The sequence below is a fragment of the Engystomops pustulosus genome, chromosome 8, assembly GCF_040894005.1.
Source record: "Engystomops pustulosus chromosome 8, aEngPut4.maternal, whole genome shotgun sequence".
NCBI classification, from domain to species: Eukaryota; Metazoa; Chordata; class Amphibia; order Anura; family Leptodactylidae; genus Engystomops; species Engystomops pustulosus.
The window spans coordinates 63,560,816-63,581,088 of NC_092418.1; the positions used below are offsets into that span (position 1 = coordinate 63,560,816).

Consider the following 20,273-nt stretch of genomic DNA (forward strand, 5'->3'; position numbering starts at 1 on the left):
CCCCCGTCTCTTGTGACCACCGCAAAGCTTCCGATTTCATGCTGACCAGAGAGTTTTTCAACAGGCCAAGCAGCGGGATGGTGAGGCTGATGATGGCGGCATCGCCACTGACCATCTGTGTTGACTCCTCAAAGTTACTCAGCACCTGACAGATATCAGACATCCACGTCCACTCCTCATTGTAGACTTGAGGAAGCTGACTAACCTGACTACCAGTTCTGGTGGAAGTTGACATCTGGCAGTCTACAATCGCTCTGCGCTGCTGGTAAACTCTGGATAACATGGTTAATGTTGAATTCCACCTCTTGGGCACGTCGCACAACAGTCGGTGAGCGGGCAGTTGGAGGCGGCGCTGCGCTGCCCTGAGAGTGGCAGCATCTGTGCTGGACTTCCTGAAATGCGCACAGATGCGGCGCACCTTCGTGAGCAAATCAGACAGATTGGGGTATGTCTTGAGGAAATGCTGAACTATGAGATTTAACACATGGGCCAGGCATGGCACATGTGTCAGTCTGCCGAGTTGCAGAGCCGCCACCAGGTTACGGCCGTTGTCACACACAACCATGCCTGGCTTCAGGTTCAGCGGTGCCAGCTCTTGGGCGGTGTGCCTTTTATCGCCTAGGCTCATCAGTTTGAGCACCGCCTGCTGTCGCTTAGCGATGGCACTGCTGCTTTTCCTAGAGCTAGCGACTGATGGCGCCATGCCCACGGATGGTAATTCGGAGGCGGAGGAGGTGGAGGAGGGGTGGGAGGAGGAGGAGGCATAGTAGGCCTTTGAGACCTGGACCCGCAATCCTCAGCGTCGGCAGTATATGAGCAGCCCCAGGGTGAAACTCGGTCCCAGCCTCCACCAAGTTAACCCAATGTGCCGTCAGCGATATATAGTGGCCCTGCCCGGCAGCACTCGTCCACGTGTCCGTGGTCAGGTGGACCTTGTCAGAAACGGCGTTGGTCAGGGCACGGATGATGTTCTCTGACACGTGCTTGTGCAGGGCTGGGACGGCACATCGGGAAAAGTAGTGGCGGCTGGGGACCGAATACCGAGGGGCGGCCGCCGCCATGAGGATTCGAAAGGCCTCGGTCTCTACCAGCCTATAGGGCAGCATCTCCAGGCTAAGCAACTTGGAGATGTGGTCTTTGAGGTCTTGGGCGTGTGGGTGGGTTGCGCTATACTTCCTTTTGCGCTCCAGCGTCTGGGGAGCTGAACGCTGGTGGATGCTGTGGAGGATCGTGGGGGCGAAGATGGGGTTTTCGCATGGGAGGTGTTTGGGCCGTGGTCCTGGGCAGGGGGCTGACTAGCAGATGACACAGGGGAAGGAGCAGTGGTGTGCCCGGCCGGAGGTGAACGGGCTTGGTGCCATTGAGTGGGGTGTTTAGCATTCAGATGCCTGCGCATACTGGTGGTAGTTAAGCTAGTAGTGGTGGAACCCCTGCTGATCCTGGTTTGGCAAAGGTTGCAAACCACAGTCCGTCGGTCATCCGGTGTTTCTTTAAAGAACCTCCAGACTTCTGAAAATCTAGCCCTCGCCACGGGAGCTTGACTACGGGCAACATTTGGCGCTGATGCACCAGCTCTGGCCCTGCCTCTCCGTCTGGCCCCACCACTGCCTCTTCCAACCTGTTCTGCTATAGGACTCGCCTCCGTCTCAGAAGCACTTTGTTCACCCGGCCTATCAACCCAGCTTGGGTCTGTCACCTCATCATCCTCCGATCCCTCAGTCTGCTCCCCCCTCGGACTTCCTGCCCTGACAACAACTTCACCACTGTCTGACAACCGTGTCTCCTCATCGTCCGACACCTCTTTACACACTTCTTCTACTACGTCAATAATGTCATCATCACCCAAAGACTGCGACTGGTGGAAAACCTGGGCATCGGAAAATTGCTCAGCAGCAGCAGGACAAGTGGTTTGTGACTGTGGGAAGGGTTCAGAAAACAGTTCCTCAGAGTATGCCGGTTCAAATGTCTGGCCTCAACAGTGCTCTACCACTAGTCCCAGTAACTTGAGACATGATGAACCTAGGGAGTGTAGCTCTGCGGCGTTCCCCTGCTCCCTCATCAGCAGGTGGTGTCTCACCCCGCCCAGGACCACGGCCTCTGACCCCTGCAGTAGTTGGACGCCCACGTCCTCGTCCTCTACCCCTAGCCCTCGGGTTAAACATTTTCCAAATTAAAGTGTAAACTTCAAATTTTTTTTTTTTTGTGTTTTTTTTTAAAACAAAACGATGCTATCCTATTACTATGGCTAGTTTCTAACCTACACTGACAGCACACAACTGGATTTTGTGCTGTGCCAGATGACTTTGAGTTATAAGAGAAATAAACGTAAAAAATAAATAAATCAGCAGACTGTGCCTAATTCAAATCAAACCCCTAATAAATTGTCCCACTTCGGTGTTTGAGGTGGATATGTGTGTCACTAAGAGCTAAACAGAACGGTCGCAATTCTCCCTGCAAATTCCTCACAATATTGTACTAGCTGCACTACTAATGCCAGCAAGCCCAGCCACAAGCAAACCAAAAAAAAAAGGAAAATATATAACGCTATTGTAGGCCTAAATAAGCCGTTGGGGTTCTCCTATGTCTATTTTCTAGCCCACACTCAAAGCACACTGCCTTGGCAGATTACTGTGAGTTCTAAAAATTAATAAACGTAAAAAAAAATAAATCAGCAGACTGTGCCTAATTCAAATCAAACCCCTAATAAATTGTCCCACTTTAGTGTTTGAGGTGGATATGTGTGTTACTAAGAGCTAAACACAAGTCTCCCTGCAAATTACTCACAATATGGTACTAGCTGCACTACTAATAGCAGCAAGACAAGCAAACCAAAAAAAAGGAAAATAAAACGTTATTGTAGCCCTAAGAAGGACTGTTGGGTGTAGAATCACTCCTGCCTAACACTATTCTAATAGAACACCCTAACGCTTTCCCTGACCAGCAGCAGCTCTCTCCCTAGCGGCATCCAGACAGAGAATGACGCGAGCAGCTCGGGCAGGGGCTAGTCTATTCCAGGGTCACCTGATCTGGCCAGCCAACCACTGCTATCGACGTGTAAGGGTACCACGTCATGCTGGGTGGAGTGCAGAGTCTCCTGGCTTGTGATTGGCTCTGTTTCTGGCCGCCAAAAAGCAAAACGGCGGGAGATGCCATTTTCTCGAGCTGGCGAAATACTCGTCCGAGCAACGAGCAGTTTCGAGTACGCTAATGCTCGAACGAGCATCAAGCTCGGACGAGTATGTTCGCTCATCTCTAAGTACACGTTGTATGAAATGACGAGATTGCAAATGGCTGCTTATCCTATAGTTACTATACAAATAGACATAACTGTTTATAACATTATAAACATTTAACTTTTCTCTTGCTTTTCTTTATCTTTTAGATGCTGGGAACTAAGTGCAGGAGAAATCAAATGGATTTACCAGGCACCTATATTAACGGCAATTGGGGTGAGTTAAAGTTACATAGAAACTATTGCCATTGTCACAAAACACAGAAATAGATTAAATAAGGATAGGAAACCTAAAAATAATAAAAAAATATCACACCAATTTCCCCATAATTATTTGTCAGCACTTGTCCAGCAAACACGCAACCACAACCAGGCTTGGCGCTAGCTGTCAGACTAGGTAAGTGGTGGCAAACTCACCCTGCGGCGTCCCTGCGGGCTAAGGCCCTGCCTAAAGCAGATAAACCGCCCTGATAAGGGCAAACCCACTATCAGGAACTGAGCGACCCTACAAGATGACAGAGAAAACTTACTTCGTCTGGCAGCTGCTGGATGGTGGAGCGGACAGGTAACGGGAATACAGGAATAGAGCAGTGTTCACACTGGTGCACAGAATACTAACACAGGACTGAGACAGGGAAAGCGGAATAACACTAGGAGGTAAACGATACGGAGGGACAAACAACAGATACAGGACTTCAGGCGGGTTATACACAGGTCAGGTCAAGATCAAACGGGTTATATACAGGACAGGTCAAGATACAGGCAGACAAGCGGAGAAAACAACACCAAGATGGCTGCTAAGACACAGAAACAGATACAAACAAAACCAAACAAGATAGCAAGAGCACTAGATACACAGGTAAGACTAGAACTGGATATACAGATAAAACAAGACTAAAAATAACCAGCCAAGTCTGATGGGAATGGGCAGGTATATAAGGCCATTCCCAGACACGCCTCCAGCAGCACACTGAGGAAATTGTCCAACAGACTAGTAACCCTTGCTGGTCTGGGCAGAAATACAAGGAGCAGGGTGTGGCTCAGATAATCCAAACACAAGCAGTAAGCCACAGTTCACACACAAATAAACGCCATCTATTTCGCCAACTGCGGATAGTGCGACGTTTAGGCACGGACGTTACAATATATTTCCTTTTACAAAAATATGGTTTGGGCTTGTCATTGAAAAAACTTCGATACATACATTTTATTGTGGCTTGCCAAGTTAATTGGTCATGTACGAGATCAGAACAACTTTTTTCGAAGAACACAAGCTCTAGGACATGACATGTTTATTCAGGTAAGCACTTTCCTTGCTATATGGTCCTATGTATATTTCCATGTACACCCATACCGAATATTTCTATCACCGTGCTCATAATTTTTCTTTTATCTATATATAAAAAATGGTTTTATACACAATACCAAATTTGGATCTTCATAATCTTCAGAGTGTTGGTAAAATAGGTTGAGGTATTGCGTTATCGTATATATTTGCAATGGCTGCTGTCCATATACTGGGGGGCAGGGGCTTCTGGCTATATACTTGGGGGCAGGGACTGCTGGCTATATACTGGGGGAAATTGGCTGCTTTCTTTGTACTGGGGGCAGGGGCTGCTAGCTATTTACTGGGGGCAGGGGTTAGCTGGTTATATACTAGGGGGTATGTGCTGCTGGCAATAGACCATGGGCAGAGGGTGCTGGCTATATACAGCGGGAGAACCTGCTAGTCATATATTGGGGGCAGGGGATGCTGGCAACATATTGGAGGCAGGGGTTGCAGGCTATATATTTTAGACAGAGGCTGCATGCTATATATTGGAGGCAGGGGCTGCACGCTATATATTGGAGGCAGGGGCTGCACGCTATATATTGGAGGCAGGGGCTGCACGCTATATATTGGAGGCAGGGGCTGCACGCTATATATTGGAGGCAGGGGCTGCACGCTATATATTGGAGGCAGGGGCTGCACGCTATATATTGGAGGCAGGGGCTGCACGCTATATATTGGAGGCAGGGGCTGCACGCTATATATTGGAGGCAGGGGCTGCACGCTATATATTGGAGGCAGGGGCTGCACGCTATATATTGGAGGCAGGGGCTGCACGCTATATATTGGAGGCAGGGGCTGCACGCTATATATTGGAGGCAGGGGCTGCACGCTATATATTGGAGGCAGGGGCTGCACGCTATATATTGGAGGCAGGGGCTGCACGCTATATATTGGAGGCAGGGGCTGCACGCTATATATTGGAGGCAGGGGCTGCACGCTATATATTGGAGGCAGGGGCTGCACGCTATATATTGGAGGCAGGGGCTGCACGTTATATACTGTGGGTATGGGCTGGCTGGCTATATACTAGAGGGCATGGGCTAGCTATATACTAGGGGAAAGGGGACTGGCTAGTTATAAACTGATTGGAGGCTGTGGAATTTCCCATCCTAGGCTTATGCTTGAGTCGGCTTATACTCAAGTATATATGCTAATCCATTAAATATAGGTTTTACACAACCGAAAGACGCAATGTATGTGTCGGACTTATTTATTGGACAGCAAACATGTAAACCAAACTCTTTGAGGGAAATACATTAATGTCTCGCTTGATATGCCAGTACAGAGTTATACAAGAGTAGTCTGCTGCCGTACCAGATTTATGACTGTTGATAAAGCTGCATCTTTTAGTTGGTCCAATGTTTTTGTTTGGCGCACAGATTTTTTTACCTCAAACTCATACCCCTTTTAAGAGGACGGGTCCCCTTAGTCATACTAGTTGGGAAAGTGTCAAGAAAAGAACTTGATAACATTTTTAGACATTTTTTTGATATGAATGACGGCAGAATTCTAGGCCAAGTTGGTTAATAACCTACAATGTTTCAGAGTTATTATACAATTAACTTCTAAACTAGTACAGTTGAAAATCAGAACTCAATGTTTTACTACATTTTATGACAAATGGAGTTCATTTGTCTAAGCTGTGGTTGGCTAGAAAATGTGACTGGCATATGGACTATACAGTATTTCTCAGATGGAAGACTCATGTTAAATCAACCTTAGAACTATAGATTTCTATTTTATACACGTACATTGTGAGATCAAAGTAATTTGTGGGGTCAAGCTAAATTATACTGGCTATATTAAAATGTTCTCCTACATTGGCACACTTTCAGTTTTGAGGGCACCTTATTATACACAGGTCAATGCTCTCACAAGTATTTTAAAACAAGAACATACACCTGCACATTGTGCAGGAATTCATTTGGCTCATACCTATTTCTGTAAGCAGAGTTTCAAATAATTAGATTTTACGTTTCTACAGAAATTATATTGATTTAGTATGTAAAAGGGTTAATTAGTAATAAACCATTGTGCCATGACATCCATTAATGCCCACATATAAAAGGGTGCCGCTTTTAAAGCCGCCTTTAGCAGTGATGGAATATTTAAATTTAATGGATATTAGTGGCTGGTTTTAAAATTCTGAATGTAAGCAATTTGCGTAAAAGCTCCTGAAAAAAATGTCATGTACTGATTAGTAAAATCATTTAGTATCTTTGCACTTAACTTGTAACAAGCTTGCATCTAGTTATGAGGCCTACACAAACACATGCGGCCAATTAATATAGATTTATAGCTTTTATAATTAACCACACTACACTAATATTTTTATAAAGTTCTATTAACATATGGAGAGGAGGAGGAGGAGGAGAGCTTATGGAGTCATTCAACTAATATAACCTAGACTAGTGCATGCCTTTTTGATGCTAATGACTGATTAAGTATTATTGTGGCTGGGAAAAAACATATTGAGCTTAGGCTTCATTCAGACGAACATGTCGCCACCTTATTAAGCAGAAAGATAGGACATTTCTATCCTTTCCCTGGTTACAGAACGGTACAGTGCGCCACATGTGCTGCACCGTGCCGCTATGTATGGTGCCGTGTGCCCATTGCCGGCCTACGGGGAAGTATACGACGTTTATACATTGGCCCTATATACGTCCCCCAACAGCTGTGTGAATGCAGCCTAAAGGAGATGTTTCTGTGGATAAAGTATACCTTGTTATCTGTGAAGTTGCAATGTGTGTACTCTAGCTGGATTCTGTCTTGTCTTTACAATGGTTGTCTGAGGGAAAAAACATGGACGCTTTCTTCCAAAAATAGTGCCACACCTGGCCATGGTTTGTGCCAATAATTTAACCCAATTTCATGAATTGGTATGCAGCAGAATTGCAATGCCAGAACATGCCATGGTCAAATACGGTTCCGTTTTTGTAAGAATGTAGCCATGTTTTTTCACCTCCAGACAACCCCTTATCTCAGGGCTTATCTCTAAAACCTCTCTGCCCATCATTGCAGTTTTTTACTGCTCCCCTTGCTAGTCGGAGAGTTTGTTACCGCTTCTCCCTTGTCTACTCCTCACAGCATTGCGCTAAAGTAGTGCAATGGATAGAGGAGCAGAGTCGGCACTGGCACCACATTTATAGACTCAGTGGTCACATGACCGCCGGGACTAAATGGGGTTAACCAGGGCTTTTGGGGCTAATCAGAGCCAGAACACCTCTGATCAGCATCATCAGTCACAGGTGGTCATTTTCCCCTGTAACTGCGGCTCTTATAGATGCCTCACTTACAGGAGAAATTTTTTTGCTCCTTTTACAAAACTTTGAAAATGTCCCCCAGAGGTCTTTTATGATCTCATACAAAGTAAAAACACATATAAATCATAAATATTCATTAAAATAAATTTCAGCCTACACTATAGAAAACCTCACCATAGTCACCCTGTTTGCCTAAGACTATACACATTATATATCAAAAAACTACCAAAATAAAATTCATCAATAGTTCATTTTGAGTTAATTTTTAAATGAAAAAAATATGCACTATATGTTAGAAAAAAGCCTTTTTTCCACTTTTAACCCCAAATAAAACTAAAATTGAAAAAAGATCAAAAACTTTTATTATGTTTTAACTACCACTATGTGTCCATAAAAAAACACAGCAAAAATTTTAAGGTAGTACGCAAAAAAAAGGTATGGCCCTTAAAGCGTCGCATATGAAAATTCACTACAAACGCCCAGTCACTAGAGCTTTTTCAGGCCACGTCATTAAAGTGAACTTGTTAGCAGAAATTGACCTGTAATAAACCCCGACCAGTAGGTTACCAAGCAGCTTAACACCTTCCAGATTCCAGGGTTTCTTTCATGGTATGGTATGATGGTATCATCCAGAAAATTTACTTTTAGTGAGATGTAAATTGATTGAATAAAGCAAAGGAGGCGGAGATTTTAACACTGAAGTCAAGCTCTCTCTTTCTAAGAAAGCCCCTGTAATTAATGGTCCTGCATCCAGAAATGTCATTAACCAGATTTCCTGAAGTCCAATGCATCATGTCAAGCACAAAGGAGGAGACTTAAGAGCTCCTCACCCTAACTTCAGTGTTAAACTCTCCTCCTCTTTGACTTCATACAACCAATTTACATCTTACTTCAAAGTCGTTTTTCTGGATGATGCCACCACACCAGACCGTGAAAGAAACAAAAACTAGAAGGCGATACAATATTTGCGCCAGTTTGCGCACTAGAAAAGTAAAGTTGTACACCTAAAATCGGTGTTCAGGTGCCGGGTGGACTTTGGGCCACATTTATTTACTGCAACTCAACAAAGATGTGTCGCATGATCCATGTTAAAGGTGCACCAAAATAAAAGTTAGTTGCGCCAGATTTTCAAAAACCGAGCTCCAGTAATCAATAAATTGGCACACTTTGCACATTAGTGAGGCAAACTGCACAAGAGCCAGTGGCTTTTTACACATTAGTTAAAATCAGTAGTATATAATGCCACTCTGTTGCTGTGCATGACCTGGCAGTGCTTTTGTGGCAGATAATTCACAGTAATTCTGATCAAAACTGATTTTGCTTTCTAGTCACTTTATCCCATGACAATTAATCTATGATTAGTATACAATTGTCAGATAAGTCTATTAAAGCGGCAGGCTTATTCTGCCAGCACCTGACATGCTTGGCCTGTAAAACGGGACTACATGATAGTTGGTGTCAGGGACCTAGCATAGTGTCATGGACTGCAGTACTTGCATCCTAGGCAAATATGATGCAGACAGTGGCGTTACTAGGAGAGGCAGTGCGCCCCATAGCAGGCTTCTGCATGGGGATGCCCTTTCCACTTAAAAAAGATACATGTTTACTCACACATGCAAGTTACTATTACACATTTATACACTCATGCGCACATAAAGAGAATATAAATTCAAATACAGTGCCAAATACAAACATACAGCATATATACACACAAACAGTATATAGAGACACTATACATTGTATACACATACAGAATATACGTATTACAGATACAACAATTATACATCACATACACTCATCGGCCACTTTATTAGGTACACCTGTCCAACTGCTCGTTAACACTTCATTTCTAATCAGCCAATCACATGGCGGCATTTAGGCATGTAGACATGGTCAAGGCAATCTCCTGCAGTTCAAACCGAGCATCAGTATGGGGAAGAAAGGCGATTTGAGTGCCTTTGAACGTGGCATGGTTGTTGGTGCCAGAAGGGCTGGTCTGAGTATTTCAGAAACTGCTGATCTACTGGGATTTTCACGCACAACCATCTCTAGGGTTTACAGAGAATGGTCCGAAAAAGAAAAAACATCCAGTGAGCGGCAGTTCTGTGGGCGGAAATGCCTTATTGATGCCAGAGGTCAGAGGAGAATGGGCAGACTGGTTCGAGCTGATAGAAAGGCAACAGTGACTCAAATCGCCACCCGTTACAACCAAGGTAGGCAGAAGGGGATCTCTGAACGCATAGTACGTCGAACTTTGAGGCAGATGGGCTACAGCAGCAGAAGACCACACCGGGTGCCACTCCTTTCAGCTAAGAACAGGAAACTGAGGCTACAATTTGCACAAGGTCATCGAAATTGGACAGTAGAAGATTGGAAAAACGTTGCCTGGTCTGATGAGACTCGATTTCCGCTGCGACATTTGTTACTAGTGGAACAGCTGAGCCAAATTGCATTATATTATACAAATTTCAATATAATGCAAGGACTCCCATCTTGGACACAGTTCTCCATCCATGGAATCCAACTAGTGCACAATCAAAGTTTTCAAGGACTGAACACAGTTGCTTGCCACTCACTTTACTACTATAAAATATTCCCTTCAAATCAAGATGGAAATCAAACTCTCAAAAATAGTGATAAGATATCCTTTCAAAGAAAAAGGAATGGATCCTGTCTGTACTGCTAGGGGGACTGCCAGGTCTTTTTATACTTTGTTGTACGGAGCTGTGGCTGGTGTCATTTTTTGAGAAATTTGATAATAATTTTCAATGATATCATTTTTAGGACTGTACGACCTTTTGATCACTTTTTATAGATTTTTTTATATTTTTCAAAATGGCAAAAAAGTGCCATTTTCGACTTTGGGCGCTATTTTCCGTTACGGGGTTAAATGCATTGAAAAACCGTTATCATATTTTGATAGATCGGGCATTTTCGATCGCGCCGATACCTGATGTGTTTATGAATTTTACTGTTTATTTATATTTATGTCAGTTCTAGGGAAAGGGGGGTGATTTGAAATTTTAGGTTTTTTTATTATAATTTTTTTTTTTAACTTTTTTTTATTTTTATTTATACTATTTTTCAGACTCCCCAGGGTACTTTAACCCTAGGTTGTCTGATCGATCCTATCATATACTGCCATACTACAGTATGACAGTATATGGGGATTTTCCTCATTCATTACAATGTGCTATCAGCACATTGTAATGAAGGGGTTAAAACGAAATAGCCTCAGGTCTTCGGAAGACCCGAGGCTAACATGGAGATGGATCGCTATCTTTTTGAGGCTGCCTGCAGCACCGATCGCGGGTGTTACCTGTAAGCCTTTGCTGCAATATGCAGCAAAGACTTACCGGCTATGGAGAGGGTCCCGTGAGCCCTCTCCATGCAGCGCTTTCCCACTGCCGCCGTGAATACACGGCGAGTGGTCACGAACTGGTGTCAATTTCTGAAAGTTCAGAAACATTACCGGCGCATAAGACGACCCCAGACCAGACAGAAGATTTTTCAGTCTTCAAAAGTTGTCTTATACGCCAGAATATACGGTATATATAATTTTTTTTTTTTCTAAAAAAAATGTGACCAGTAATGAACACCTACTGTTTAGCATATAAACAATTCAAAACTCTGGGTGCTCATTACCAATCAAAAGCATTTCTGTGGAAATATAGCAATTGGGTCAAGACCACCCACTGGGTTGGCCTTGCGTTATATTTATATTTATTATTTATATTCTCTTTATCTTTATGATGCATGGAGTCATGCCTTATGTATTGATGGCTTTGATTGTACATAAAAAGAAAAGTTTAACAAAGCTACAAGCAGTGAGCGTGTCGTCACATGATGTTTAACACATTAATTTGCAACAGCTTAAGAGAGATTTGTCTAATTAATCAACTGTTAACATTTGCATTTACATTTCATTAATAGTTGTTTTTTGTTTACATAAATGTTAACACTGATTAATTAATGCATGTGTTAAACATTAGGCATGCAATATTTCCATGTAGCAATAGATGAGCCCCCAGAATCAATTTCACCGGTGGGCCTTAGACCTCAAAGTCCGACCCCGCATGACATTATTTGCCATACGTTTTAAAGGACATGTTGGGGGGGGGGGGGGTTGACATGTCCTTACATCTACCTGCTACCAAAAACTTCTGTAGTCCTGCCCATAATACCATGGATATGAAGTTTGTACCTCCGCTACTACACTACTTCCCCTACAACATCTAACAAATGTTATCATGATATAATGGGGTCATCATAGACTCCGCAATAAACTATCACAATGCCCAAGAAATCTAATTATAGGACCTATTAGTAATCTAATAGGACCCCTTTTCTTTACTTTTTGTTTATAATTTTTTGCATCACTTCTCTGTTCATTGTGTATAAAATCTGCCACTTCAGAAATACCAAGCCTGATGAAGGGTCCTATGCTGTGACCGATTTGGCAAGCTCTGTGTAGTGCTGTGTAATCTGTGTGCGCTATTTATGGAATTATTAATATTATTTGAACTCAGCCTTTGGTTTTCACCAACCAAGTTGCCTTTATCGACAATATTAATATTTGATTTTCTTTTTATGTTTTCAGCTAAATTTCATTTTGTTCTTGAATACTGTGAGGGTCCTTGCAACAAAAATCTGGGAATCAAATGCAGTTGGTTATGATGCCAGGAGACAATACAGGTAGAACTGTTGCACCCGATTCTTAAATTTTGTGCATTATTTTCTCTTAATATTTACTAAAAATATTGCTAACAGAAATGCCTGAACTATTGATAGGTGCTGGATGTTTTATGTCAAGTATCAATCATAAAATTATGTTTATTTTTTTTCCATTTGGCAATTATTTTTTTAACTTAAAACAATAACTTAGTAGTACATATTTTGTAATATCTATCTATAACACCATATATATATCCATAAAATGACTGTACATTTCTACACCGAATGACACTTGGAGGACTATTGAAGTGTAAATCAGCAGACAAATAATACCTTGTATTCATGTCTTTCATCGTTCACCCTTGACTTCAAGTGTTGACAATAGGAGACATTTACACTAATGGTAATGGTCGTGTCAAAAGCTACAATTAATATTTCAGGAACCCACTTAATGGCATTTATTATCTTGTTAACAAGCCAATGTTAATAACACATTATAGCTGGTAATACCAAGAGGGTTACAGAACTAGTTTTTTTGAAAGATCAATGAATAGACCCCCAAGGGAGGTTACAACTAGCATTTGTTTCCAGGAAATTATCTGCTCAGTTCTACCAGGCATTTAATGAGAGATGCTGGACTAAGAGTAAGGATTCTTCATAGTAACTGATCTGAGTGATCTTTTAACCTACGGTACATAGAAATTGCAATTGGAAACAACATTTCTTCTAGTTATACGGCTGCTCTGAACTCGGAACTAAAATAAAATACATTGTGTTCCAATGTTTCTACTTTCTGTAAATATTTCCATGATCCTGATTAAATTAATAAAAAGCCGTTGTTAATCCCTATTACAAACAATAAGCCATTTTAATCGCATAATAGAACAAAATGATAACTGTGTTTTACAATATCAGAATACATTAGAAGTGATTCACAGATTAATACATGATGCTATCCACATACATAGGAAACAGACAGTCATCAAACAACCAAAATAAGGGATGTAATCCACATAAATTTTGAGGGCACTAAGGAAAGTAAAAGGTTTTAATATAGTCGATGAAGCCTATGTGTTAGTACTGATTGCTATTGTTGCTAGTGTATTAAGGATTAATCAGAAACACAACAGCCAAATCAATAGTAAAGGATAGAGGTCTAATAACTATTTCCCATATGGGTGAGTTGGCACTGTGTCTCCTTCACTGTTATATTGGCTGTACGTTTGTTTATAGATTCATCTTGTTTGCATCTTCCAAGGTACAAAATATTAAAAAAAGACTAAAAAAGTTGGAAAATTTTTTTCTTATTGAATATTTAATTTTTTTTATTGCTTGCTTTATTTTTCTCTTAGGAAGCTGGCAAAATCCACATTAGTTCTCATCCTGGTCTTTGGTGTCCATTATATAGTGTTTGTTTGTTTACCACACACTTTCACTGGTTTAGCTTGGGAAATTCGAATGCACTTTGAACTGTTCTTTAACTCATTTCAGGTACGTAATCTGCAATAAAATATCTACAGTTTTCTTATAAAATATATTCAGTATCTCAAAATTGCTGTCTTTGATATCTTCCTCTTTCTATCTAATCAATGCATCAACTTTTTATACTGGTGAACTGATGCATTACTTCAGTAAAATACAGTAAAGTATCCCTTCAAAAGATTCCTATAATCTTGAATATACAGTATTAGAAAAATAATTTGACTTAAGCGCTTTTAACAAGACTACACAAGAAATATAATAAAACCTCTACAGAGTGGTGCAGGAATAAAAATAACACAAATCCTAAATTATCTTAATAATATTGTATCTATTGTTCACTGTGAGAAAGTAAGAGGTATTGTGTGGGAAAACCGCTATCTGTCCTACAGGCAGATGAAATGCATGTGGTAAAAGCCCTGGGTTTGTCTGCAGTAACCCAAGGGTTAATGCAGACATGATAAGCAGGAATAGTCTGTTTTGTCTGTGTTGGCCTAGATAACACAGACACATTTGTAATGTCCGTACTGGGCATGCTTATTATGGAGTAGGGGTAGGCTGGCAGTGGGACTCCTACTCCACCCGGGCTTCGGTCCTGGGTTTGTGAATTGCCCACAGGTGCGGGTCACAGGCCTCGTTAGGGCCTGATTTAGTCTGCAGGCCAGAAGCAGTAGGAGAGGCCCTACCTGGAGAGCTGAAAGCGAGATTGCATTCTCACAGCAAAGGTAACTAAGGGTCTCCTGTCTTGCTGCTGGCCAAGAGCGGGTGCCAGGCAGCCTTGTAGCCGGATAGCTAGGGTCCTCCAAATGTATTAGACAGCGCCTAGCCGGGCAGGAATTACTTTTGTAATGTTTTTGCATGTGCCTAAGCCAAGGCTGAAGTTGTGTTCTGTTTTGCAAGTGTGAATAAACACTTAAATTGGACTTTAAACCTGCGTGTGTCACTGCTTCCTGCACTGCTACCAGTCAACTACCAGAGCAATTCCCCACATCACCTAAATACTGATAAAAGGATAAAAATATCTGATCAAGCACAAGATTTAATGGCTTTGACAGTGGGCCAAAGAACAGCTAAGCCATAGCAAAAACCAGATCTCATCTGCATACAAGCAGCCTAGTTTATTCCTGCATGCAATTATTAAAAATAATTGTTCATCTTTATTAAAACATTTATTGAAGCTAAACCCTAAAAAAAGCATAGAAGTAACATATATATGCTTTTATGATCTGCAACAAAACCTGCATCAAGAGAACATGAATATGTCCTTACTCCAAATGGTTGCATAAGGTTTGAATCATTTGCTGGGAATCAGATGTACTCTATAACTGCACCTAGGTAGATTCTTTTATTTCAATATACCACAAAACAAGGGGATATTAACAGGATCAGATTAAAGTTGGTGGGAGGCACCTGGGTGCAAAATCTGTTAGAGACCCCCCACTGATTGGACCATACATACATACATACATACATACATACATACATACATACATGTCCTTCTACTCACTATCCACTAGTCATGTGACCCTGGGAGTGTGAAGTCACTGAAGGATTGGGGTCTCCTCACTGTACACTAGTCTTGTGGCCCTGGGAATGTGTCACTGCGTATCACTCCCAGAGTCACGAGCAGCAATGTCTGTGCTTAGCATGCGGTGGTGGTGCCGCTGTGCATCGCTTGTAGAGAAAGTCAGCTGTCTCTCACCCTCTGGTTGCAATACACAGCGGCACCATTGATGCATGCTAAATAAAGATATTGCTACTGGTGGAGGCCTTGGTAGTAAACAGGTGGGGGCCTCGAGGCACGTGTCCTTGAAGCCCACATGATATTCCAGCCCTGCATACTGTGTTTCACAGAACAGCAGCATAGAATTGGTTTAAAAATATTAAGGGAAGGTGGACTTCAAGAAACAAAAGGTCTTCATCCTTGTGCCATTTCAAACAGCCATTAACCAGAAAGTAAGATAAGGAAAAATTACTCTCACCATGCTAAAACAGTCTTTTACAATTCAAAATAAACAATCAATGGGAGAGAGTATTCACAAGAAAATGATGTCTTGCATTATATAGAGCTTTCTCTGGCCCTTCTGCCATAGCCATAAAACATTGGGGAACATTTACTTACCTGGTCCCTGCGTGATCCCTGAAGTGCGTTATCCTATGAGGATGAAGTCTTCTGCAATTCACCAAGATTGTGCGCCCGAGATCCCGCTCAGGTCCGCTGGAGTTCACCTTCTTCCTGGTGTATGTGAGCGCATGTCTTGCGACACAATTTGACTTGTTAAATCCTGCACGTAGTCTGAATTCGTCTGATCGTCCATCGGTTCCCAACCCCCCCCCCCCCCCATTTTTGTCGCGTGAAAGCCGGCACGATTGCGACACAACCTGATCGCATGCCATGCGATCCCCAAAAACTTCGGAAAACCCGACGGAAATGCGACCGCAGGACCTTAGTAAATAAGTCCCATTGCGTCCCTGGAAACTTTAAACACCAGCTTTCAATTTGAAGGTGAAGTGGCAAGCCTTTACATCTTAGCCAATGGGCTTCCCCCATGTCCTGACCCTCATCCATTATAAAGGCATTACAAACTGGCTGAAAAATACTCCTGCCTGGCACATGGTAAAGCCAATGCTATCAAGGGGGATGAGCAGGAAACTGTAGAAGAGATGTACAATATAGAGCTATCAAAGGAAACATTCAGCCATTTGCAAAATTACTCACAACCTTGCAGTGTTCATCAGGACAATCCCAGAGAGCAACTAGAGATGTCATACAGGGAACAAGGTAACATATGATAACAATGTCCATACATTGCTCAACATTGCATCCCACTGTTGCTTAATTTACCAATTAACTGACAATGTATCAACTATAAATTCTGAAAGGGGAAAACAAAGCCATAATAAGTGTAATTACCGTAAGATAGGAAAATTGGCTGGAGGAGGATAACATTTTGGCCAACCATTTTCATTAAGTTACCGTATATACTCGAGTATAAGCCGACCCAAGTATAAGCCGAGGCCCCTAATTTTACCACAAAAACCTCGTAAAACCTATACATTTTTTACTCGAGTATAAGCCGAGTTTGGGTTTTCAGCACATTTTTTTGTGCTAAAAAACTAGGCTTATACTCGAGTATATAAGGTATGTTCTAATCTGACTCTGTCTGATTTACATATTTCCAAAGTGTAACACAATCTACACAATATTTTTAGATTCACAGATAAACCAGATCTTTGTCAGGATCTGTGTTCCCTGTATAGGATATGACACTTCTCAGCTTTAATAACTGCAATGCAGAATGGACACCACAGGCAGGAAACAAGTCTTATCATTTTGCTTTGAGGAACAATTGTATGTCCGCTCTCATGAGTAGTTGGCCACAGTTTTCCCATTTTGATAAAGAATCTTCAGGTAATCTCTAAAGAGCTGTGTTTATAGTGCAGCATATTCCAATTTCTTTAAATTAGGTTGAAATGTCGGTCATAGGTTGAGGGGAATAATTTCCCTTAGTGAATATAATTCTTTTTAACTTTTAGTCCTCATGACTAATAAAACCCAATTTTTCACAATTCTCTCCATTTCTTTTCTAGAATAAAATTTCTCTGATTTAGAGAACAATACAATTCCATCAGGAATAATGAGGGGGCTCCAGATTAATTTATCATGTCAGAATTGATCACTAATGGGATTTGTTGGTTTAGAACATGTTTCAGGATCTTAAAATGGTGATAATAGACATAATTTACTGTTAAAAGATTTTGAAAATGAATTCTATGGGCCCCTTAGGCTTAGGAAATCTGCCACAAGTTTACACAATTCACTCCGTAAAACAGGATCCATTCGTCCTCTTTCTAATGCAGGGGTCCCCAAACTTTTTACATAGGGGGCCATTCACGGTCCCTCTCAGACCGTTGAAGGGCCGGACTAAAATTAAAAAAAAAAAAAAAAAAATAAGAAATTGCTCTGTACACTGCACATATCCTATACTGTTCCTCCATCATTGATTATTTCCTACACTGCCCCTCCATCATTAATTATTTCCTATATGCTCCTCCATCATTAATGATTTCCTATACTGCCCCTCAATCATTAATTATTTTCCATACTGCCCCTCCGTCATTAATTATTTCCTACACTGCTCCTCCTTAATTATTTCCTACACTGCTCCTCCATCATTAATTATTCCCTATACTGCCCCTCCATCATTAATTATTCCCTTTACTGCTCCTCCACCATCATTTTATATGCCCCCATAATTGATTATTTTTTATATTAGGGCCCCCGACCGCCAAAATACATTTGCTGCTGGTTAAAAAAAAAAACCCTATACTCACCTCTGGCAGCGGCTCCCGTGTCTTCTTTCTTTGGGCTGCTGTCGGCCGGGAAGGGGTGCGCGGCCGCGTGATGACGTCATCACGCGGCCGCGCATCCAGGTTCATGGAGCGATTGTGCGCCCGGGTTGTCTTCTGGCCACATCGCTCCACCTGTAATAATAGTGCTCAAGCGGACGCATTGGCCGCGTCGAGCACTATTCAGTGACGGGCAGGAGCTTCCTGTCCAGACGGACGGAGGCTCCTGCCCGACTGCCGCGTCCCACCAGGGGCCTCAGCCGGAGCCGCTGGTGCTCCAAGTGCTGGATGCGGCGGGGGCTGGATAAAAACGGTCTGCGGGCCGCATGTGGTCCGCGGGCCATAGTTTGGGGACCACTGTTCTAATGCCTTGTTTTGGAGAAAATCATCCTTTAAAGTTATTTAAATGAGCCTCAGGGGCTCCTGATTACATCACATTAGCACCTACTGGCTCTGTCTTCTGCTAATTTTGCATACCTCCATCCCCTTTTCCAACTAGAGAGCCATTGATGTCATAATTAGCAGACAACTGAGCCAAAAGGAGCTTCTGTGTTGTAGACAGGAGCCCAAAATGCTTATTTGCATAACTTTTAAAGACTATTCTCCAAAACAAGCAAAACAAGGCCTTTAGAAGGTAAAAGAAGAGGAGATCCCATTTCAGGGAACACACACCAACATGCAAGATTACTTTTAATGATAAACATGACACCAGTGAAATGTAATAAAACAGGTTATACTCCAGGTATACTATGTATAGATATAGGTATAGGCTAGGACTAGTGCTTCTTTCTATTTTGTTTGCGTCTCTTTTCTCACCTTGTTATGATATCACACAAACTTCAACATAAAATAAAATAGCTTCAACAGAAAAACAAATAGCTACATGCCTTCTTTTATACCTCTTTTCCTTCTTCTACCATCTTTTTCTATTGTCTTTTGCTTCCCCCCTCATCCATCTCGCGTATAGTAGTAGGCACTGCTGGATTACAGGTCTGTAAGTGTGGCCTGGAGTTAGAGTAATTTTACATATCCTGAGATAACTTTGTGAGAGAGTGGAACAACTGACCATTTTGCAAGATGTGAGTGCTTGCTGCTACACCTGGAACTTAAAACTGCTTTCTATAGTTCCCTTGGAAGCAACACCTGATGCTTTGTAATTAAAATACATCTACCATTAGATTACTGGAGGTAGACTGTCCACACAATCATGCCTGCTACCTTAGGGAAGTTTATTGCAATTTTTTGCTCCCTTTCAGGGGTCCAGAAACTGTGAAAAAATAATCTTATAATAATATGTAAATTAGCCTGAGGTGCCCAGGCTGATGTCGGCTCCGCTAATTATTCACACCCCTTCAGTTGGTATTCATTCACCTGTGCCGAAGTGCCCTGTACAGATAGCCGATGACGTCAGTAATAGCCAGAGACCTGCGCAAGAAACAGAGTTCTCAGACATGAGTGAGACTTGCAAGCATTGAGCAGTGCACTTTTAATCTTGTTCACAACCTGTTGGTTCAGGGCAGGGACCGCTTGCCAGGAAAAGTATTGGCAGCTGGGAACTCTGTACTGAGGGAAAACTGCCACTAGCAAATCTTTACGCTGTCCTTGACGATCTCCTTCAACCTAAATGGGAACATTTCAAACGCCAGCAATTTGGAAATTCTTCTATTCAGGATCTGAGCTTGTGGGGTCAAACTTTTGCTTTCACTACATGATTTAGGGATTGAATGAAGCTGGGGGCTGAATGGAAATAAAAAAGAAGACAAGCAATGTGGTAGCTTGACATTCAGTCTGTGGATCGGACCTGTAGCGACTGGTTAGGGGGTGAGCACAGGTTACTTTTGTTTAGGCCTTATTGGTTGAATAGCCTGATCGGAGTTGGGAGGAATGACTTCCGATAACGCTCCCTTTCACAGTCGTTTACTGAAGGTGCTACCCAATG

The 20,273-nt window shown here is 42.2% G+C and overlaps 1 protein-coding gene across 3 annotated transcripts in view; it reads left to right on the forward strand.

Moving 5' to 3' along the window:
* PTH2R (parathyroid hormone 2 receptor) overlaps window positions 1–20,273 on the forward strand; it is a 308,425-nt gene that overhangs the window by 271,819 nt on the left and 16,333 nt on the right. For all 3 annotated transcript variants that reach the window (XM_072120997.1, XM_072120998.1, XM_072120999.1), the window contains 3 exons: window positions 3,383–3,449; window positions 12,432–12,526; window positions 13,858–13,996. In XM_072120997.1, coding sequence (XP_071977098.1) covers window positions 3,383–3,449; window positions 12,432–12,526; window positions 13,858–13,996 — 301 coding nt within the window. The remainder of the gene's footprint in view (window positions 1–3,382; window positions 3,450–12,431; window positions 12,527–13,857; window positions 13,997–20,273) is intronic.